The sequence below is a fragment of the Epinephelus moara genome, chromosome 5 (genome assembly GCF_006386435.1).
Source record: "Epinephelus moara isolate mb chromosome 5, YSFRI_EMoa_1.0, whole genome shotgun sequence".
NCBI classification, from domain to species: domain Eukaryota; kingdom Metazoa; phylum Chordata; class Actinopteri; order Perciformes; family Serranidae; genus Epinephelus; species Epinephelus moara.
This window is the reverse complement of record NC_065510.1, coordinates 18089103-18107891: the sequence shown is the minus strand read 5'-3', so window position 1 is coordinate 18107891 and position 18789 is coordinate 18089103. Positions and strand designations below refer to the sequence as shown.

General features: G+C 40.1%; 1 protein-coding gene across 1 annotated transcript; it reads right to left on the bottom strand.

Moving 5' to 3' along the window:
- Positions 1–761: 761 nt before the first annotated feature.
- On the bottom strand, positions 762–17070 carry LOC126389994 (tetraspanin-5). Its single transcript, XM_050044043.1, has 10 exons — positions 16414–17070; positions 11834–11884; positions 9172–9318; positions 8894–9064; positions 8662–8787; positions 6252–6299; positions 5428–5544; positions 5278–5339; positions 2649–2701; positions 762–2539 (listed from the first exon to the last, which is right to left on the bottom strand). Exons 1-9 carry the CDS (start codon positions 16495–16497, stop codon positions 2689–2691), a joined length of 819 nt encoding a protein of 272 aa, XP_049900000.1. The 5' UTR covers positions 16498–17070; the 3' UTR covers positions 762–2539; positions 2649–2688.
- Between the last annotated feature and the right edge of the window lie 1719 nt (positions 17071–18789).

Here is an 18789-nt window from a genome sequence, read left to right as displayed (position 1 = left end):
TAACCTTTCAAAAGTCTAGAAGAGCCACATGATTAATTCATTCTATCCTCATCCAAGTTAACGTGAGGCTAAAATGCAAGTTGGCCACTCCGCAGGTTGGAGTCTTGCTCGTTCTATGGACCCAGTGATGCAGAAGATTGGGGTAATTTCACACCTGGGAGGTTGAACCTTTTTGTCTTAATGCGCCACTGAACAACTTTCATAGGAATGAACAGGGGCGTTCAGAGTTCTCTATACATCCATGACTCTGGGCTACTGTAGAACAACATGGTGGACTCAGTGGACGAGACCTGATCAATGTTTGGATATAAAGAGCTCATTCTCTGGTAATGAAATCACGATTCTTAGTTTCGGGTGATTATATATGAATGAAAACACAGTTACTAATATTATATTCCATTACTGTCAACAGATGCCCCTAAATCCTACACTGTTGACCTTTCAGTCAAAGGTCAAAAACACAGCCAGAAATAAAGTTCCTTGTGTAGGAAAGGTCACTATTATGTTGCCAGAGGTCAACGGATTTAATTTTTTGCTTTGAAATGCAGGAGCTCAACTGAGGATGGTAAAATGTATTATAAACAAACACTAGATGGTGCTATCGAGTAATTTTATTTATTATTTTACCAATAACTGACATATTTTGTTGTAAATAAGGTAGTCTATTAACTGTGTATGACTTGTTCTGGGGGCAAACAGTATTTGTCTTTATTTTATTTCAATTTTAAAAAGTATTAACAGTATGTATATGCACAGAAAAGTTTACAAAGACCAACATTTATTCAGATATATATTTACAACTTGTCACCATCCAGTTATTTACAGGAATCAGGAGTACACATGAAACCAAAGTTATAATCAGAAGTAAGTAGAAATCACAAGTATGGCACTGAGTAGTAAGAAAGAGTGTGATCAGTCAACAACAATCATATGAAGCTTTTAGTGGAAAAAACAGGATATCTGACCTCGCTGCAGACGTTTAAGAGCTCAAAATGCAGGAATGCATCTGTTAAAAAATATCTCTTGTGTAAGGATGTTGAGTTCATCAAGGCTGCAGGAGATCTGACTGCAAAGAAAACGCTCTGTGAAATATACTGCAGGTTAACACCACCTCTACATGGCTGCTGTTACTTTCATGCTGCACAGTTCTATTAAAGGTTGACGTAAATGATATGCTTCCGCTTAATGTCTAGGAAGGAAAAACACAGAAGCTGTATGTCAGTTCTCAAGTTTGCATTTAAAATAATGCTGGTGAGAAACCTTCAAGTAATGTGTGTGTGCAGGCTATAAATCATTTCTACGTTCAGTTATGTGCCACCAACCCAGCGGTACCAGCATGCCATTCATGATGAAGCCTTGGAAATAGCTTGTATCCTAATTTTCCAGTGAAAACTTACAGATCAAAACAGAAAAAAACCAACATAACAAACAAAGGTTCAATTAATTCCATCAAAGAAACACAACAATTAAAAAATAGAGGAAAACTGACTGAATGAACACTGACAGTAAGGTAATGTGCAAGGAACGGCACGACACTCGTAACGTGCTGAAAAACCTGTCAAACAGCTTTGGGAAAATAAAAATCTGACATTATGGAGCACCATCAGGGTACAAATGCAGTTTTTAAGGAAAAGTGCCCCCTCCTGTGGCTGCTGCGTGAGTAAAATAACAGTCCGTTATGACAGAAACTGCAACGAGCCTCATCGCTCGTGTGTGAAGATTAAAGTGCTTAAGGCTGAGTTTTGATTTGGATGCCACATCTCCTGCTTTCTTTTAAATGTCACTGCAAAAACTCTTAACAAACTGCGACTCTGCAAAGCCCACAACATCAACTGTATCCCCTCATGACATTACATGTTACTATATCCACCTCAGCCCCGCGAAACTCTGCTCACAAACTGCATGTGTCTGTATAATATGAGCACAGATAGAAATAAATCTAAAGTTAATTCTCCTTCGCTTTAAGTAGATTCAGTTAAACATTCAACAAAGTGCTAACTGGCCGATTCACTCTTAACTATGGACTATTTTACAAATATCTTTTGTTTTAAAATACTTAACATTAATGAAATACATTTAGGAGAGCCAATGTCCTACCAGTAGACAATAGGCATGCAGTGCATTTCCAGAATCACTTTGCTCTTTGTACACAACCCCTTACATGCAGTGTTAAAAACTGCAGCTGTGAGACATATAAAACCAAGGCCCTTTCCTGAACGAAGCACTACCTCTGATAATCAAATCTACCAGCTATTCTACAAGTTATAATCCCCTTAGCGCCTCATTCACAGGCTTACAAACACTCTGAACTGGGACTTCACCATCATAGATGCTTATACTGTAAAGCATTTGTTTCATTTGTACTGTATGGGAGCTACAATACATCTTAGAGGTTGTGCTTCATTCAAAAAACAGGGCCACAAATAACTCTAAAAATAACTCTACATTTACTATTTACATGTGAATGAGACTCTTCGTTCGGGACACATTAGCAGATTAATTTATTTCCCTTCATTGCTGGCGTCCAAACTGCAGAGTCCTGTGGAAAATTAAAAAACACTTAAGACAGTCCACGAGGGGAAAATCCATAGAATCAATCAATATGAATATATGCTGAATCGTTAACAATGGAATCTAATAGTGCTTACCTGGTACATCCTTCTTGCCTTTGGAGATTCTGCGGAGGTCTTAGGTAAACAAGCTGCATAAAAACAAGAGGGAGATTTAAGAACTGCAATAAAACCAACACATAAAATGCACGACTACACAACAAGACATGCAAGCTGTTCTGTGAGACTGTGGTTAGGTAGAGCAGCTGTGTTTTGAACTACATCAGCCACATGCAAGGTGCAAGGGCGCTGATGAAGGCCACAAGACACACATCCGTCTCACAGTGATTGTGAGTGCTACAAAATGTTGCTGCAGTTTTGGGAGAAACACAGTGAACAAACGCAAATGTGAACGTGATCGCATTTGTGGCAGCAGTTGACAGTTTACAGCGGGTAAAAAATAGGTATATTAAATATAAAGAAATGTCTTAAATGACTGATATCTTTAAATAAATATTGTTTTGGATAGGAAGTAGCTGGCTTAGGAAACACTATGTGACTGTCTCTGCGGTGTCGGTCAGAACACGGGGGGGGCGGGTATATCAGGAACTCTTATTAAAGGTTACAGAAACAGGTAGGTGTGGTTTTATCTTCAAGGACTCTCACCAAAGAAAAATGCACATAAATCCACTCTAAAAACATATTACTAAGTTCTGGAGAAAGTCCGCCCAACTGTCTTTGAGATCACAAATCAAACTAACTAGGGAGGGTCTTGTGCTCTGTATAATACTATTGATCTGTCCTAATGGACTTTAGGTAATAGAACATTAAATTAAGGGAATCCTAACCTGAAACTAACCTGAAACCTGTACCCTGAGCACACCTCTGTACAAACGATTTTTTTTAAGATTTTGCATACTCCCTGCCATACTCCAAAGTACCCCTATGGATACCCAAACCCTCATTTGAGAAACACAGATTTAAAGGTACATTGTGCAGGACTTAGTGACATCTAGTGGTGAGGCTGCAGACTCCAACCAACTGAAACTTCTCCCATGTGCTAAGCGTGTAGGAGAACTACAGTGGCCAGTCTGAAAACACGAGTGGCTCTATTTAGAGCCAGTGTTTGGTTTGTCTGTTCTGGGCTACATAACAACATGGCGGGCTCCCTATGTAGATATAAACGGCTCATTCTAAGGTAACAAAAACACAACGATTCTTAGTTTCAGGTGATTATACACTAATGAAAACATAGCTTTGAGTATTATGTTTCATGTCTGCCAATAGATGCGTCTAAATCCTACAAACTGGACCTTTAAGGCACAGTGACTTTGTACTAAATGCTGCTATATGCATGCTAACAAGCTCACAATGAAAATCTTAGTTTAGTGCAGGGGTTGGCTGTGGTTCCTTTTGGCTTTGACAAAAGATTATATGGAAATGAATAACAGTTATTATTTGACAGTTTAATTTTCTTTCATCATTGTTGTAGGCCTTAAGTATTCTTACATTTCCAGTGGTATATATGTGTAGCTTATATGCTGAATAAAAAAAATGCTGTAACATCTCGTCAACTATGTGCATCATACGTCTACGGCCTGGCGCCTTTTCCTGAAAATTGCTGAATCTTAATAACGATGGCTAATCTTGAGTCACCTTTGGGAGGCTAGCTATTGATTCTAAATTCAAAAGAGAAAACATCTCGGAGGAAGATAAAGAATTTCATAGTGAGTGGACAGATTTGTTTGCTTTCATCACTAAGGCTGCAGTTAAAGCACCAAATAATCATAAATAGCCCACTGCAGAGTAGCCACTTTGTTGTAAAGCATATCAGTAAATGCTAATTTAGACAAATTAGGAATGGTGACAGGCTGATGTAGATTAAATAGTCTGTGTAGCCGTCACTACGAGACACAAATATGTATTGTATAACATTGTTTGGGGCCAAAAAAAGCTCTTGTGATAGTAAAGGTTGCTGACGTCTGGTTTAGTGTGTTAGCATGCTAACATTTGCTTCTTAGCAGTAACAAAGTCAGAAGAGTGGCTAGAATGTTATAAATTAGCAGGTGATAAACTAACATATTCAGTGCTGGACCTACCACATTTGGCACCCTAGGCAAGCTTCCCCTGGCACCCTAGACAGCTGCCTATGTGGCCTTTAGGAAGATCCACCACTGAACAATTGGACATCTCATTCAAAACCACAAATGTCAACCTCATACCCTAGAGCAGTGTCTCTCAAACTTTCTATGTCATGACCCCTTTCAGAAGCTGTAAAAAAGCATGTCCCTTCACCCCACAATTCTTTTTTTTAATCATTCGTTCACAATAATTGGGTAAACAGGACCCATTTTGATTTTTAGTGAAGTAAAGGTCATCATGATAGCATCAATAAATTCTTTGTTTATTTTCCCTACATAAATCACATTCATTCAATTTTGTGTCACTCCATTCTTTTCCCCTGGTCATCTATGACCCAGCTGCAGTGGCTCTGTGCCCCCATAGGGGGGGCGCGTGAACCACTGCCCTCCAGCAAAAGTCAGGAAACATTAATGTTGGGACCAAATTTCTGCTAATCCATCCAACAGCTGTGGATATTTCACTCTGGCAAAAAATGTTAAAGCTCCTGCATCTATGGAGCTAAAGCAATTATTAATTAAAATATTTATCAATGTCACACTACTAAATTGTTGTCCCCAGCCTGAATGAACAAACTGTTGCCACCTACCAACTCTCTCTCACAGCTTCAATGTCGCTCACGAGATTCTGCGCTAAACAGATGCCAAAAATCTGCAACAAAGCACAATATTGTATATTAGGTGAATCAAAGTTTGACAGAGATCAGGTAATAAACCAAACTGCTCACAGCTTTCCTCACCTGTAGTAATGCAATCCCAATAAAGATGCCTGCCACCACCGTCAGGTTGTCTTGAAGCCACTTCTCAAACTGAGGAACGCATCCTTTGATATAGATGAATGTCCGCTGCTCAGAGTCCTGACAGAACAAATAAAACACATCACAAATCTGTGTAATAGCCTGACAGGAAAGTGAAGATGAAATATGTTGGTTTTTGTTTATCCTTTAAAAAGTTTTGAATCTTAGTGGCTGCAGACGATGATGTTGGGATTTAATATGCTTTGTGGGAAACAACAGTTATTTTTAATGATAGCACATGATTCTGATTTCATCCTGTGGTCCCCTCAAAACCCCTTTACAATAAAATCCCTGTGGACTAATGCTGCCTGGTTGTTAACACACACTCAGCCGCTTGTTTTTCTATTCTGACTCTTGTAAAAAAAAAAAAAAAAGTTCATTCTGGCTTTTTCCTCACATTTAAAGTCAAGAAAACAAACACAGCCTTTTCCTTACATTATGCTACCATGGAGAAAGGCCAAAGCTAATGATGGGGGAGGGGGTTCAATACCCAGTGCATTGCTGCAGCATGAGTAATACCACACGGCCCAAAGTGCTGATGGGGAGCCAGCTGCTGTATTCTGAAGACTGTGGAGTTTGGAAACACACTGAAAGAGGAATATTGTGCCCAGGGTGGAGTAACTGATGACCTCATGCAGTCAAATAAACCTGCCACAGGCAAAATGAGCAAGAGCAGTTTCTAATCTTCAAAGTTTATAGCTCCGGCTTAGTTTTAGATGAGGGTCTCACTCTGTGTTATGAATGTACGGTTCTGTTAAGTCGCTCACCGTTTTGGCTCGGATGTCGTAGCCACACTGAGTGTTGATGACGTCCTCCTGTAATGAGAACATGGGTCATGCTTACACATTTTTAAAAGGTAGAGTCAAAGACATGCATGTATACTGTAACATTCTGGGAGGATGTAAAAACAGTAAAGCTGTTTGTTTTCAGTCTAGACTTCATTTTAATATTTGCCACTCCATCCATCCATCCATCCATCCATCCATCCATTCATCCATCCATCCATCTTCTAACCGCTTCATCCTCTTGAGGGTCGCGGGGGGGCTGGAGCCTATCCCAGCTGACATTGGGCGAGAGGCAGGGTACACCCTGGACAGGTCGCCAGACTATCGCAGGGCTGACACATAGAGACAGACAACCATTCACACTCACATTCACACCTACGGACAATTTAGAGTCACCAATTAACCTGCATGTCTTTGGACTGTGGGAGGAAGCCGGGGTGCCCAGAGAGAACCCACGCTGACACGGGGAGAACATGCAAACTCTGCATAGAAGGACTCCCACACCTGGGATCGAACCGGGAACCCTCTTGCTGCGAGGCGACAGTGCTAACCACCATTATTTGTAAACAGTATGTTAGTAAGTAAGTAAGATGGCCTTTTCTAAAACTGGGCTGTCTATGCAGTAAAAACATGCAAATATTTTTGAAATTGGTGCTATATGACCAGAAAAACAGAGGAAAAGGGTTGTGGCATTCGCTTTTGCTCAAGAGGCAATAAAAACAGAATGAACTGCGCCGCACCGGACCATTAAATGCTCCCACTGGTGGGTGACGTGATGTGAGTTTAGCAGTTTTGACACAGGAAACAATATGGCCGTTAGTTTTTACCATTTGATCTCGGTTTTCAGCCTTCATTTTAACAATACAGGAAACATTATGGCACCCACTTCTTGTTCACAGCAGTGCCTAATTTTACGGTTTGATCAGAGTTTAGTCTGAGTTTGAGAGAGAGACACACAGAGACAGAGAGAGAAAGAGGGAGAGGAAGCTTCTGTATTCTTTGTGTTGGCTGTGGGGGCATACAAAAATGTGGTGGTACAATTTGTAGTTTAAGCCACAGCTCAGTCCTTCAGGATGTGTGCCAGCCTCTAAAGCCATTTTTTGTAGCGACTAAACAGTGAAATTACAACCTCTGGGTCCATGCCATGACGCTACTGAGGCCCAAAAAACCTTTTCCCATAGACTTACACTGTGCACGAGACATCTGCAAATCATAGATAACACAGAGTCTGATAAAATTTCAAAAGTCTAGTTGAGCCGCATGATTAAATCATTTTACCATCATTCAAGTTAGTGGAGGGCTAAACCGAAAGTTAGCTTGCACAAGTCTCTAGTGTGCTTACTCTGTGGGCCCAATAATGTGGAAGATTTGGGTAAATTTACACCAGAGAAGTCAGACTCTTTTGGTATCATGCACCACTAAGGAACTTTCACAGGAATGAACAGGGCCCCACCTTCAACACTGCGTCAAGTTCTCTTTATACATCCGTGCCAAAGCCCACAAATTACAAAACCCATCATGCAGTGGATTTTTACTGGCTTTTTTGAGCTGAGAAATGAGCAGGGACATCTCGGCACTGGCAAGAAGTTTACTGTAGTCCATTTAAACCTACTACCTACATTGTTCTGATACAAAGCTGGTTGGAAATTTGCAAAGAACCCCTTTAAGTTTAAGAGGAGGACAATATAGTTGGTTTTGGTCTTTTTCTTTTTCTTTAAATTCTGTCATTTTAATTTTAATGTAAAAACCTGTGACTTGGACTTGCTTCAAAAGACATAAAAAACACCTTTGCACAGTAACTTGAAAGTGCTTTCATTCTGAATCATGTGTTAATCTCCAATCTACATTCAGGCTAATTATGGAGTGTTGCTCTCAAAGACGATGACCTTGGTGGAACAGTATTGCCGTGGGTCAGCAAATAGAGAAGACTCTTGTGCAACTTTCATTATTACAGTGAAGCATGGCTGTTTTGCTGAGGCACTGTCACTCGTCTGCACAGACAGCAGCAGTTCGAGCATTTTTCTGCCAAAAAAACAAGCCTTGGTCAAGATAACCCCTCCCAGTCGCCTTTAGACTTTGCTGTGCTGGCAGAGCCTGAGAGGACTAAACACTGAAGCTTCGACGTCCTGTTGGAAACCAGCCATGACAGTCGACCGCGTCAGCCAGCCTTCTGGAGGACGCAGATAACCAAGCAATGTGTCACAGGGAGGACCCTCACTATTTCCCCTCAAACTAAAGGTTTCAACATGTTAGAAAACGACACACTCAATTTGTTCAAAGACTCAAAAACACCAAATTACACCCAGGCTTGTTATGTTTTACCGTAACTGGGAATAAATTGGCTGTGCATTAGAAAAACCCAGAGTGCGGTGAGTTTTTTGCGGTGACATACCGCTGGATCTTTGGTGCAGCAGGAAAAGGGCACTCCACATTTCTCACGACTCGGGTTGGAATCAGTGCAGTTGAAGTAGATGTTTAAATTCCAGTCGTCCGCTCCGAAAGCTCCACAACACTCCCACTACAAGGTTAAAAACACACACAAAAAGAACTCCTATATGTCAACACATGTCCCACAGAAATGGTAAAAACAACACTGAGCTGAAGTGAAGAAACCTAGCGCTCACATATTCCTGGGTGAAGTCTATCAGGTTCTGCAGATCAATGTCGTCTCTGTAGGCCCGAATGTTGTTGTTAATGAAAAAATTGAGCTGGTCCTTGATCCAGTCTTTGAAGACAAAGGCCAGGACTCCTGCAGTCAGCTCCAGGAAGAAGATGATACCCAGGAACACGGAGAACTGAAACACATTTAGCAAACATTATCATGAGACCACCAAGACTGGAAAAATCTTTGAGGGGAAAGATTTTCTTATTTCTTCACAATGTGTTTGATGAGGCGACGTACAAATTTCAGCAAGAAAGAGTTTTCCCGCAGCGCTCCGATGCACCCAGCAAATCCGAGAATGAACATCACACCGCCCACCACCAAGAAGAGCCAGACGGGGTCAAAGCCCCCCAGGTCTGTGATGGACGAGATGTTGGAGAGGACACCCTGGAGAAACAGAGTCAGGGGTTAGCTTGTAGTATACACTCTCACAAGGTCCCAACTTCATAAATGTGATGAGCTCAGTGGACTGACAGAAAATTAATTGCCAACTAGTCTGATAATCACTTAAAGGAATAGTCTGACATTTTGGGGAATAAACTTATTCACATTGTTGCCGGGAATCAGATGAGAAGATCGATACTAACTTCTGTACGATTAATATGGAGGTGGAGCCAGCTTAGTTTAGCATAAAGACTGAAATCAGGGGAAATTTCTAGTCTGCCTCGGTCCAAAGGCAACAACATCCATACGAATAACGAAGTGTAAAAATTACACATTGTGGTGTTATGGAGGTTATGAGCTGGATAGGGGAGGCAGGCGTTGGTTGGCACATAGCTACTTTCTGTTTTTTTGAAGGTCACAGAATTAAAAATTGTAACATAAAAATGTTTGCCTTCTTCACCTGCGCTCATCTACTGGGTTAAAACATCAGAAAGTCACTAACTGTTTTGGTGAGTGTGACACTTCAGTTTTATAGAATCAAAAGCAGAAAGTGGTCTGTGGACTAAATGTATTATAAAACGGTGTTAGAAAGAGATATTGGAAAAGTGTAAGGGTACTTTCACACCTAATCTGTTTGGCTCGGTTAAAACAAACAAACCCATTTGCACGATTAGCACGGTTCCTTTGGACTGGTGTGAAAGCTGCCAATTGAACCCTGGTGTGGGACCGAACAACCAAACAGAGACCACTCGAAAAGTTGGGTCTTGGCCCGCTTCCAAACAGATGTGGTGCAGTTTGTTTGTGGTGTGAAAGGAAAGAAACCAACCACAGGATTCTATGATAGCAGATATGTGTTTTTTCCCTCTGGTGTAGACCAAATGAACTAAACCTCAAGTGTGAAAGCACCCTTATCTCTGGTTAATAGATACAGGGGTCAGCTACAATTTTTATATAAGATTTAAAAGTCTGTGATGGATGATTGTAGCTTGTTAACTTAATTTCATCACAAAGTTGGGCCCAATGTGAACAGTTCAATGAACCCTGAATCATCCAATATTTGCATAAATGTCCAAATCTGATTCGACTGACACAATTCTGACTCTAGTACAGCCCTACATTAAACATATTTATTTATAGCTGAGACCTTAACCATACTTTTGATGCTGGTTGGAACACTAACATAGTTTATGCCAGAGAAATACGACAGCGAATGAAAAGTGTGCCAACCAAGCCCAGTCTCCCCCATTTCTTGGCGGACGTATTGACTCACTTATCCATAAAACAGCAAATTTTTGTTTTTACACATCAGTTTGTGTTCAGATTAAAATAAAGAGGTGGAATGTGTTAATGTGTGTGCTTTAGCAGAGTGGTTCCCAACTGGTCCAGCCACACAGTCCAGATTTCTCCAGAGTCATTAGTTCAAGGTCAATGAAGTTTAATATATTCAGCATCATACTTGCATTTGGCCATGTTGTTGAGCTAGTTTGCCGTCTCTGTCAAGCAGCTGTACGTTAGTCACTCACTCTACAGCAGGAAATGGCACTTCATGATAAAAGTGCTGTGCTGGACATTCACTGTACTCTAAAATAATGTGTTTCTTACAAACTTGACACGTTCGTGAGCCACTTGCGGTCCATTCAGAATGGACCCATGACCCACTCTTGGACCACAACCCACCAGTTGGGAACCACAGCTTTAGACGTGCTGGTTGGTAGATTTTGTTACCTTTGGACAGAGCCAAGCTAGCTGTTTCCCCCTGTTTCCATTGTGCTACCCTTAGCTAAAAGACTGCTGATTCTACTTGACACACAGGCATGTGAGAGGCGTCAATCTTCTCATCTGACTCTTCACAAGGAAAAATATTAGCCTGTTTTCCAAAATAGTACACAATGACTTTAATCATAAGTAATTTATTTCAATTATACCAAATATTCTCCCGTTCCAACTTTTGCACACGTGACGATTTGCACTTTTCTCTGTTTTATATCATTGTAAACAGAATCTTTTTGGGGTTTTAGACTGTTGGTCAAACAAAAGACGACATAACTGTGATTAAAATTTGTATTGACCAAACAATTATTCCAGTAATCAACGCAATAAGCATCAGATTAGCTGCAGCTACATGTGAATAATGAAGCACTGATCTAAGACATGATCTTGATCTTTAAAGGTTCCTCAGTGAAAGTCAAGACACATTTAAAGTCACTTGACTCTATCCGTCCCCCTTTTACACCCCAGTGCTGAGTCTACACAATGAATGAATCTGTGAAATGCATCAGATCCTTTCCTCTGTCCATTGTTCAGAGGGCCGTCCCACCGGAAAGCATGACATTCCTTTCTTATTCAGTAAAGCCACTGCTGTTATATCACACAGTCAGATGGGTGTAAACGACAGGAGGTGAATGTAATTGATCCGCTAAGTATATGTATCATCTGCAGGTGTCCATGAGTGAAAAGATTCACACACAATGAATTGATTCAGGTTATAGTTACACACACACATAAGCATTAAAATCACCTTTTCGCTCCATGCCCACAACCCAATGCCGAGGAAGGCCACTCCGAGGAACTATGAGACAGACAAAGAAGAAAGAGACAAGAGAGCAGGATTATTTTTGCTGTGACTGCACCATGTAGTCATCACACACACAGCGGAGGCACAGGAGAGAAACCACTGAGAGATTTTTCCTGGCAGTGATCCATTAACTAAATATTTCTCATGTAAGTCTGCAGTATCAGCAGGAGACTCCCACATGAGAAAGCATCTTCTAACAGCCTGAACGCATTATGACTGCACACGTTTCCACCTACGGAGTAAAAGTTCAAAGCCACATTTCAGGAACTTGAAGTGACGAATCAAGGCATTAATAACATTGGAAATAACTGTAACCCCTAATATTTTACAGTATGCTCGTATCTCTTGGTTAAGTTGTAAAATGTATCATGATGACGCTGACTTTGTGGCTCTTATTGATCCACAACTCTTGGATGTTGGAACATATTCACGTGATAATGCTCTTTTAACAACTGAACAAGCTCCATCTGCTGAAGAAGACCATGAGATCTGGTTAAAAGCTCTGGAACTTGGACATCAACCATTTGATTTGGTCTTAAAATGTACTTCCATATAAGATTAATAGCAATTTATAACCATAATAAAAATCCACTAGACCCACTCAGACTTCCTAAACAGCTACTAAAGCTAAAGTAACAAATAACGCTGCTCTTCAAATAGCTGCTCTGAACTCGGGACATTTTATTTACAGACTGGATCCCAGTTTAGGATCCCCCCCCTCCATAAATAGACACAAAGCATTTCACAAATGAATATGTCAAGTGATGATTTGTGGAACAGTTGCAGAGGAAGAAGGAGGAACAGATGCTTTTGACACAGCCAACTTCCTCTGATGATATATGAACGGTGAAGGGATCAGAGAGGTCGCTGACTGCAGCCTGAGATCCTGCGGGACCTGACAGGTGGCCTTCCTCTTCATCACTCTGAGGTCTGCGAGGGGCCAGGAACATATTGGCTCCACTTATGGTGCAACTTTAAAAAAAGGGATAGGCGACATGACGACATGTACTGCGAGACAATATAACTTAAATGTTGAACATTTTTTATACCATGACAGGTCTCCTTTTGATGTTGCGGGGCATTTACCAGGGTCCTGACCTCCCAGTCCATCCACTCCGGTGATTCTGTCTGATATTAGGGAAGCTGGGCACATGAGTCAGTGGGCCTTTTTCCACAGAAGTCATCTTGACATTGCAAACAATGGACAGAACTGCTGTTTGGCAATATTGGATTTACATGATTCGTGATTTTTACATCAAAACGTGAAATGTCAGGTATTTAATTTACTGCTGACAGTCCCATCTGGTTATCTCATCCATTCACAATTTTTCAATTGATATTTGTTGTATCACGACACATAGATGCAACAATTAGCTGATTCAGTTATTCAATCGACAGAAAATTAACCAGCAACAGTTGTGATACTTGATTAACCATTGCAATCAATTATGAAGCAAAAGTGCAAAACATTTTCTGGTTTAATCTTCTCAAATGTGATGATTTAACGCTTTTCTTTTAGCCGTATCATTGTAAATTGAACATCTTTGATTGCATGTTAAACCAAAAAAATTTAATTTTGGCTATTTTCTGATGTTAAGACATGACAATTAATTAAGAAAATAATTAATAGATTTATCAGTAATGAAGAAAATAATGATGTTTAGCTGTGATCTAATAGGAGTGGGAATCACAATGCAACATTACTGCAATTTTAAACATTTTCCATAGTATAGCAGTGACATATATTGTGATTTATTACCTTTTTTTCAACTGCAAATTATGTCACCAAAGAAACACTTTGTGAAAATCTGTTTTAATCTAATAAGACAAAGTGTTTATCTCTGCCTGGTTATCTCACTTCACTCATTTTTACGGCAGCAAAATGTGTCTGAGCAGAAAAAGCAATTGATTTTTTTTGTTCTTGGCTTTTAATTTGTATTTGCAGTATTAATAATTTATATGATAAAAAATCAATGCTTGGCGTCCATGTATCATCACGACTCTATGCTGTATTGATCCACCCCCCCCCCCCCCCCCCCCCCCCCACACACACACACACACACATCTACACATTATTTAAGGAGATAAAGAGATTAATGTTTAGTCTATAAAACATCAGAATATGGTAGAAAATGCTCATCAGAATTTCCCCAAACCCCCAAGTTATTGTTATTATCATTTTAATTTCACATTCATTCACTATAATGTGAGACCTGGGAAAGCAGTGAATTCTCATCAGATGTCTGGCATTTTTAATCAACTAATCAATTCCAGTTTTCTGTCAATTGATTAAACAATTAAACACCTCCAACCCCACCTTTCAGATTTAGTATTAATGAATGACATTAGTAAAGCCTACCCCTAATCACAGGTGTCATAGTGGGGGAAAAGTGGGACTGATTACCCAGAGCCCTAATGAAAGGGGGGTCTTGAAAAGCCCGGAAGAAAACATTTGGTGTTTTTGCTTTTTTTTTTTTTTCCCTAAGTAATTAGTGGCATAACTAAATTGAAATTGGCTTGAATACATTGGCTGAAAGACTGAACTTTGTATTGAAAAATAATGGAGGCTCTCTGAGGCCCGTCTCCCCCTTAGAGGTGCAAAATAGTTTCGTCCACCCCTGCACTATTCCTCTCTTAACTAGAGCTAAGTGATGTTATGCTGCTGGAGTAACACTGTACACTGTCATGACTTTTTCCTAAAAAGGGGGAAATTGGGGTTCCAATAAAAGAGAGACAAAGAAAAAAGGGAAAGAAAGCAAACTGACTTTGCAAAAAAATAAAAAACAAAAATAAAATCACAACAGATGATCAAGAGAGGAAGGGCGGGGGGCCCTCAGAGACTGCTTATGCATAGGGCCAAGAATCTGGTGCTACGCCCCTATCCCTAATCAGCCCTTTAAAAAGTATGCCTTATCCTGCTTCTTTGTTTCAGAATAAAAGAAAAAAAAAGCAGTGGAGGCTCTCTGAGGCCAATCTCCCCATTTAAGGCACAAAATGGTTTAGTCCGCCCCTGCTATTCCTCTCCAGACGCAGCTAGAGCCACGTTATGCTGCTGGGGCTCCAACGCACACTGCTGTGTCTTCACCCTTAAAGAGGGGAAACTGAGGTTCGAAAAACAAAAGAAAGAAAGGGAACTAAAGGAAATAAAGCAAACTGACTTTGTAAAAAAAATATTTCATAGGGTGTATGAAAGAGACATGGATCAAGAGAGGAAGGGTGGGGGCCCACAGTGCTTATGCATTGGGCCCAGACTTTGGTGCTACGCCCCTGTCCCTAATAACCCTTTAAAAAACATGCCATATCAAAATTCTTTGTTCCATAATAAAAAAAAAACAGTGGAGGCTCTCCTAGGTCCCTCTCCACCCTTAGAGTTGCAAAATGGTTTAGTCTGGCCCGTACTATGCGTCTCTAAATCCAGCTTGAACCAAGTGATGCTCGTTGTACTGCTGAAAAAAGGGAAAATTGGGGTTCCAAAAAAGAAAAGAAAAGAAAGAAAGAAAGGGAACTAGCTTTATAAATATATATATTTCAAAAGGTGTGTGAAAGTGAAATGGATCAAGAGAGGAAGGCGGGGGGCCCACCAAAACTGCTTGTCTATAGGGCCCAGACTTTGGTGCTCCACCCCTGTCTCTGAGAACCCTTTAAAAAACATACTTTATCCTCCTTCTTTGTTTCAGAATAAATAAAAAATAGTGTAGGCTCTCTGAGGCCAATCTCCCCCTTTTAAGGCGCAAAATGGTTTAGTCCGCCCCTGCGCTACTCGTCTCTAAACGCAGCTAGAGCCAAGTGATGCTCATTATGCTGTTGAAAAAAGGGGAAATTGGGTTTCCAAAAAACAAAAGAAAAAAGGGAACTAGCTTTATAAATATATATATTTATTTCAAAAGGTGTGTGAAAGTGACATGGATCAAGAGAGGCAGGCGGGGGGCCCACCGAAACTCTTTATACATAGAGCCCAGACTCTGGTGCTACGCCCCTGTCCCTGATAACCCTTTACAAACAGGCCTTACCCTACTTCTTTGTCTCAAAAATATCACACGACCTGTTAAAAATAGTAACTGGAGGCCCAAAGTGGGACGCCCAGAGGTCCTTAATGGGGTTACTGGTGTGTGTTAAGCCCAGGAGGTGTTCGCTTTCCCTGATTTCACTCAGCACATGATGATAAGGGACAAAGACACAGCTGCCACTGACACTACCATCAAATGTCCTCGCATGTAAACAGAGTTATGGCATTAACAGTGAGGAAAGCCCCTCACCAGAGCTCCCTCACACTGATGCTGTCTACACAAAAACAAAAGCTGTCAGCGCGAGCAAGTGCGCGCAGGAGCAGCGGGCTGATTGCAGGGGATGAAATCATCCGTGTCTCTTAAATGAAAAACCAACGGGAGGAAAGCAAAACGGCTCTCAGCGGAATTACGAGCCAAAGCTGTTGTTGATGGAGAACAAAAACATGTCATGTCAGTGTGTGTTAAGCTGAGGACGCAGGGCCTGAAGTCCTAACACAGCAAACAGACGGGACTTACCCAGAATATGATGTTGAATCCGAAGATGAAATACTTGATGCAGCAGCTCACTTCATGAGCCTTGAAATGCTTTCCTGACATCATCTTGGGTTGGATGTTTGTGTTCAACGCCGCCCGCAGAGGGAAATGATCACATCTATGGTCCTCTTATGTTTGACAGCCTGGTTGTGGAAACACCTTTTTTTATTTGTTAAGGCTCGACAAACGCGCCGTCAGTTGTTTCAGCGCCTGATAATAAACATCCTCCTGGATATCCGCGGACAAAAGGCGCAGAGGAGCCGCAGATCTGCCGCTGTGTCCGCAAACACCGCACTTTATTCCCGGTACGGATCTCCAAAGGTATAACGGAGAAATAAATCCATTGAAGTCAACGAGATTAAAACCGATGGTCTTCTATCTGACCCATAATCTAGACATGGCTGTTATTTGATAGGCACCGGTGAGAGCCAATGAGAGTCTTCAGTGGTCACAGGGGGCGGGACTTCCTCCAGCAGAGGGCGTCACTACCCCCGTATGACCGTGAGTTATAGTGTGCCATGATATTTAATCACTTAGAGTATAATTTATTCATCGCTGACTAATTTATTTGGTTTATAATAGGAAACTCGACTATAAAATTAGAGCTTATTAGACCTGTTGGGCTACGGGGACCCAGTGTGGCCAATATTAAATAAATCAAGTTGACATAATGGAATAAATAATCAGGTGTAAACATGTAAAACAATAATTAAAAGGAACCCTGATATTTAATCCTGCCTCTTTTCATTATAGCAGACTTTATTTTGGCTGATCTTATTTTTTTTGTTTTAAAATGTCTTTTATTTTCCAGTCTTTGTGTCTCAAATCACCACCACCTTTAAATTAATTTTTCAAATCAGTTAATTCATGTTTTAAATTATCTTTAAATGTCCTTATATATTGGATTGCCTTGTCTGTTTTATGTTCATTCTGTCTATTTTCATGTGTGCTTACAATGCCCTTATTGTACTGCACTTAATGCTGCATTTCTTGTACAAAAGTTGCTATATAAATGCAGTTTATTTTTCTTAAAAACACTTTTATTTCATAAAGGGATATAAAATAATAAAAAGTACAAACAAAAGAATAAAAATAATAACATAGAAAATAAGAATAAAAAATGGAAAAAAATTAAATAAAAAAAAAAAACTTCTGGTTGCCTGTAGACTAAAAAAAGATCTGCAATAATAACTTGTAAAAAAAAAAAAATAAGCAGGCTATTTCACATTTTTTCATTTTATAATGTTGCAGGTATTTATATAATATTGATTGTAGAAAACAAGGGTCGCTCACTCTGGTTCCACATCGCATTTCTTTTATTTTGATGACGTTTCAGTCTTTGGGTCTTCTTCACGATCAACAAAATCAAGTCTGCTGCCAGAGATCAGCACCTCATTATAATTCTTAGTTTCCTTTTATATCTTAAATTTATATAGGCCTAATATTGAACATTTTTATGACAAAATAAGCCTGCCCAAAGAGTTGAAATTGTGACACAGACATTACATATCTAATTCGTGGTGCTCAGCAGTGACTATATTACTATACTGTACCATGATACTTTTTTGTTTTACATTCTCTTGTAGAGCATCTCAGGCTTTTTAAAAAATTCCATATTTTAGGATTTAGATTATATATCCACCATGATGTGCAGAATGAACCCCAGCATAGAATTAAAGCAGCTTTATGTTTTACATTTCTTCATAGGGTCTATGCTACGATTTATAGACATCATTAAATGCATCTAGTTACTATTCTTTGCCCAGTCCTCGTGTGAGTCAGTATGCATGGGACCACACAAAGTGCCAGTGTATCTTTTGCCCATGTATCGATCTGTCTGACATATTATTACTGCTGATGGCTGCTTGTTTCTGCCTGTGAGTTGTTGTATGGTCTGGGTTAGATTGTGAAACTGAATTGTGCCTCTGGGATAAATAAAGTTGTCTGAACTTTACTGAACTGAACTTCCTGTTCTATAAATGATCCAGGGATATTTTTTACATATGTTTTGGGACTGTCCTCTCATTGCTACTCTCTGGAGATTTGTTAATGATTCTTCATCAGATTTGACTGGGTTTGAGCTACGATCCAAATCAATCTCTTTGTCTTCTAAAGGGCAATTCATCCTTTACTCTTAATGAATGCAGGCTGCTGTTTAAAGGCTTCACAGCTGCAAAGAAGATACATTTACAAACGAGGTACACAGCGAGTCTCTCTTTGAGTTCATCCTGGATTTTGACCTTTAATAAAATCGCAAAGTTAAAATGTACAATAGATAAGATGACTGTACCCTAGGAAAATAAGGACATTGATGTATATCATAGCAGCCCTTGATACTCTATAGACTTACATGCTTTA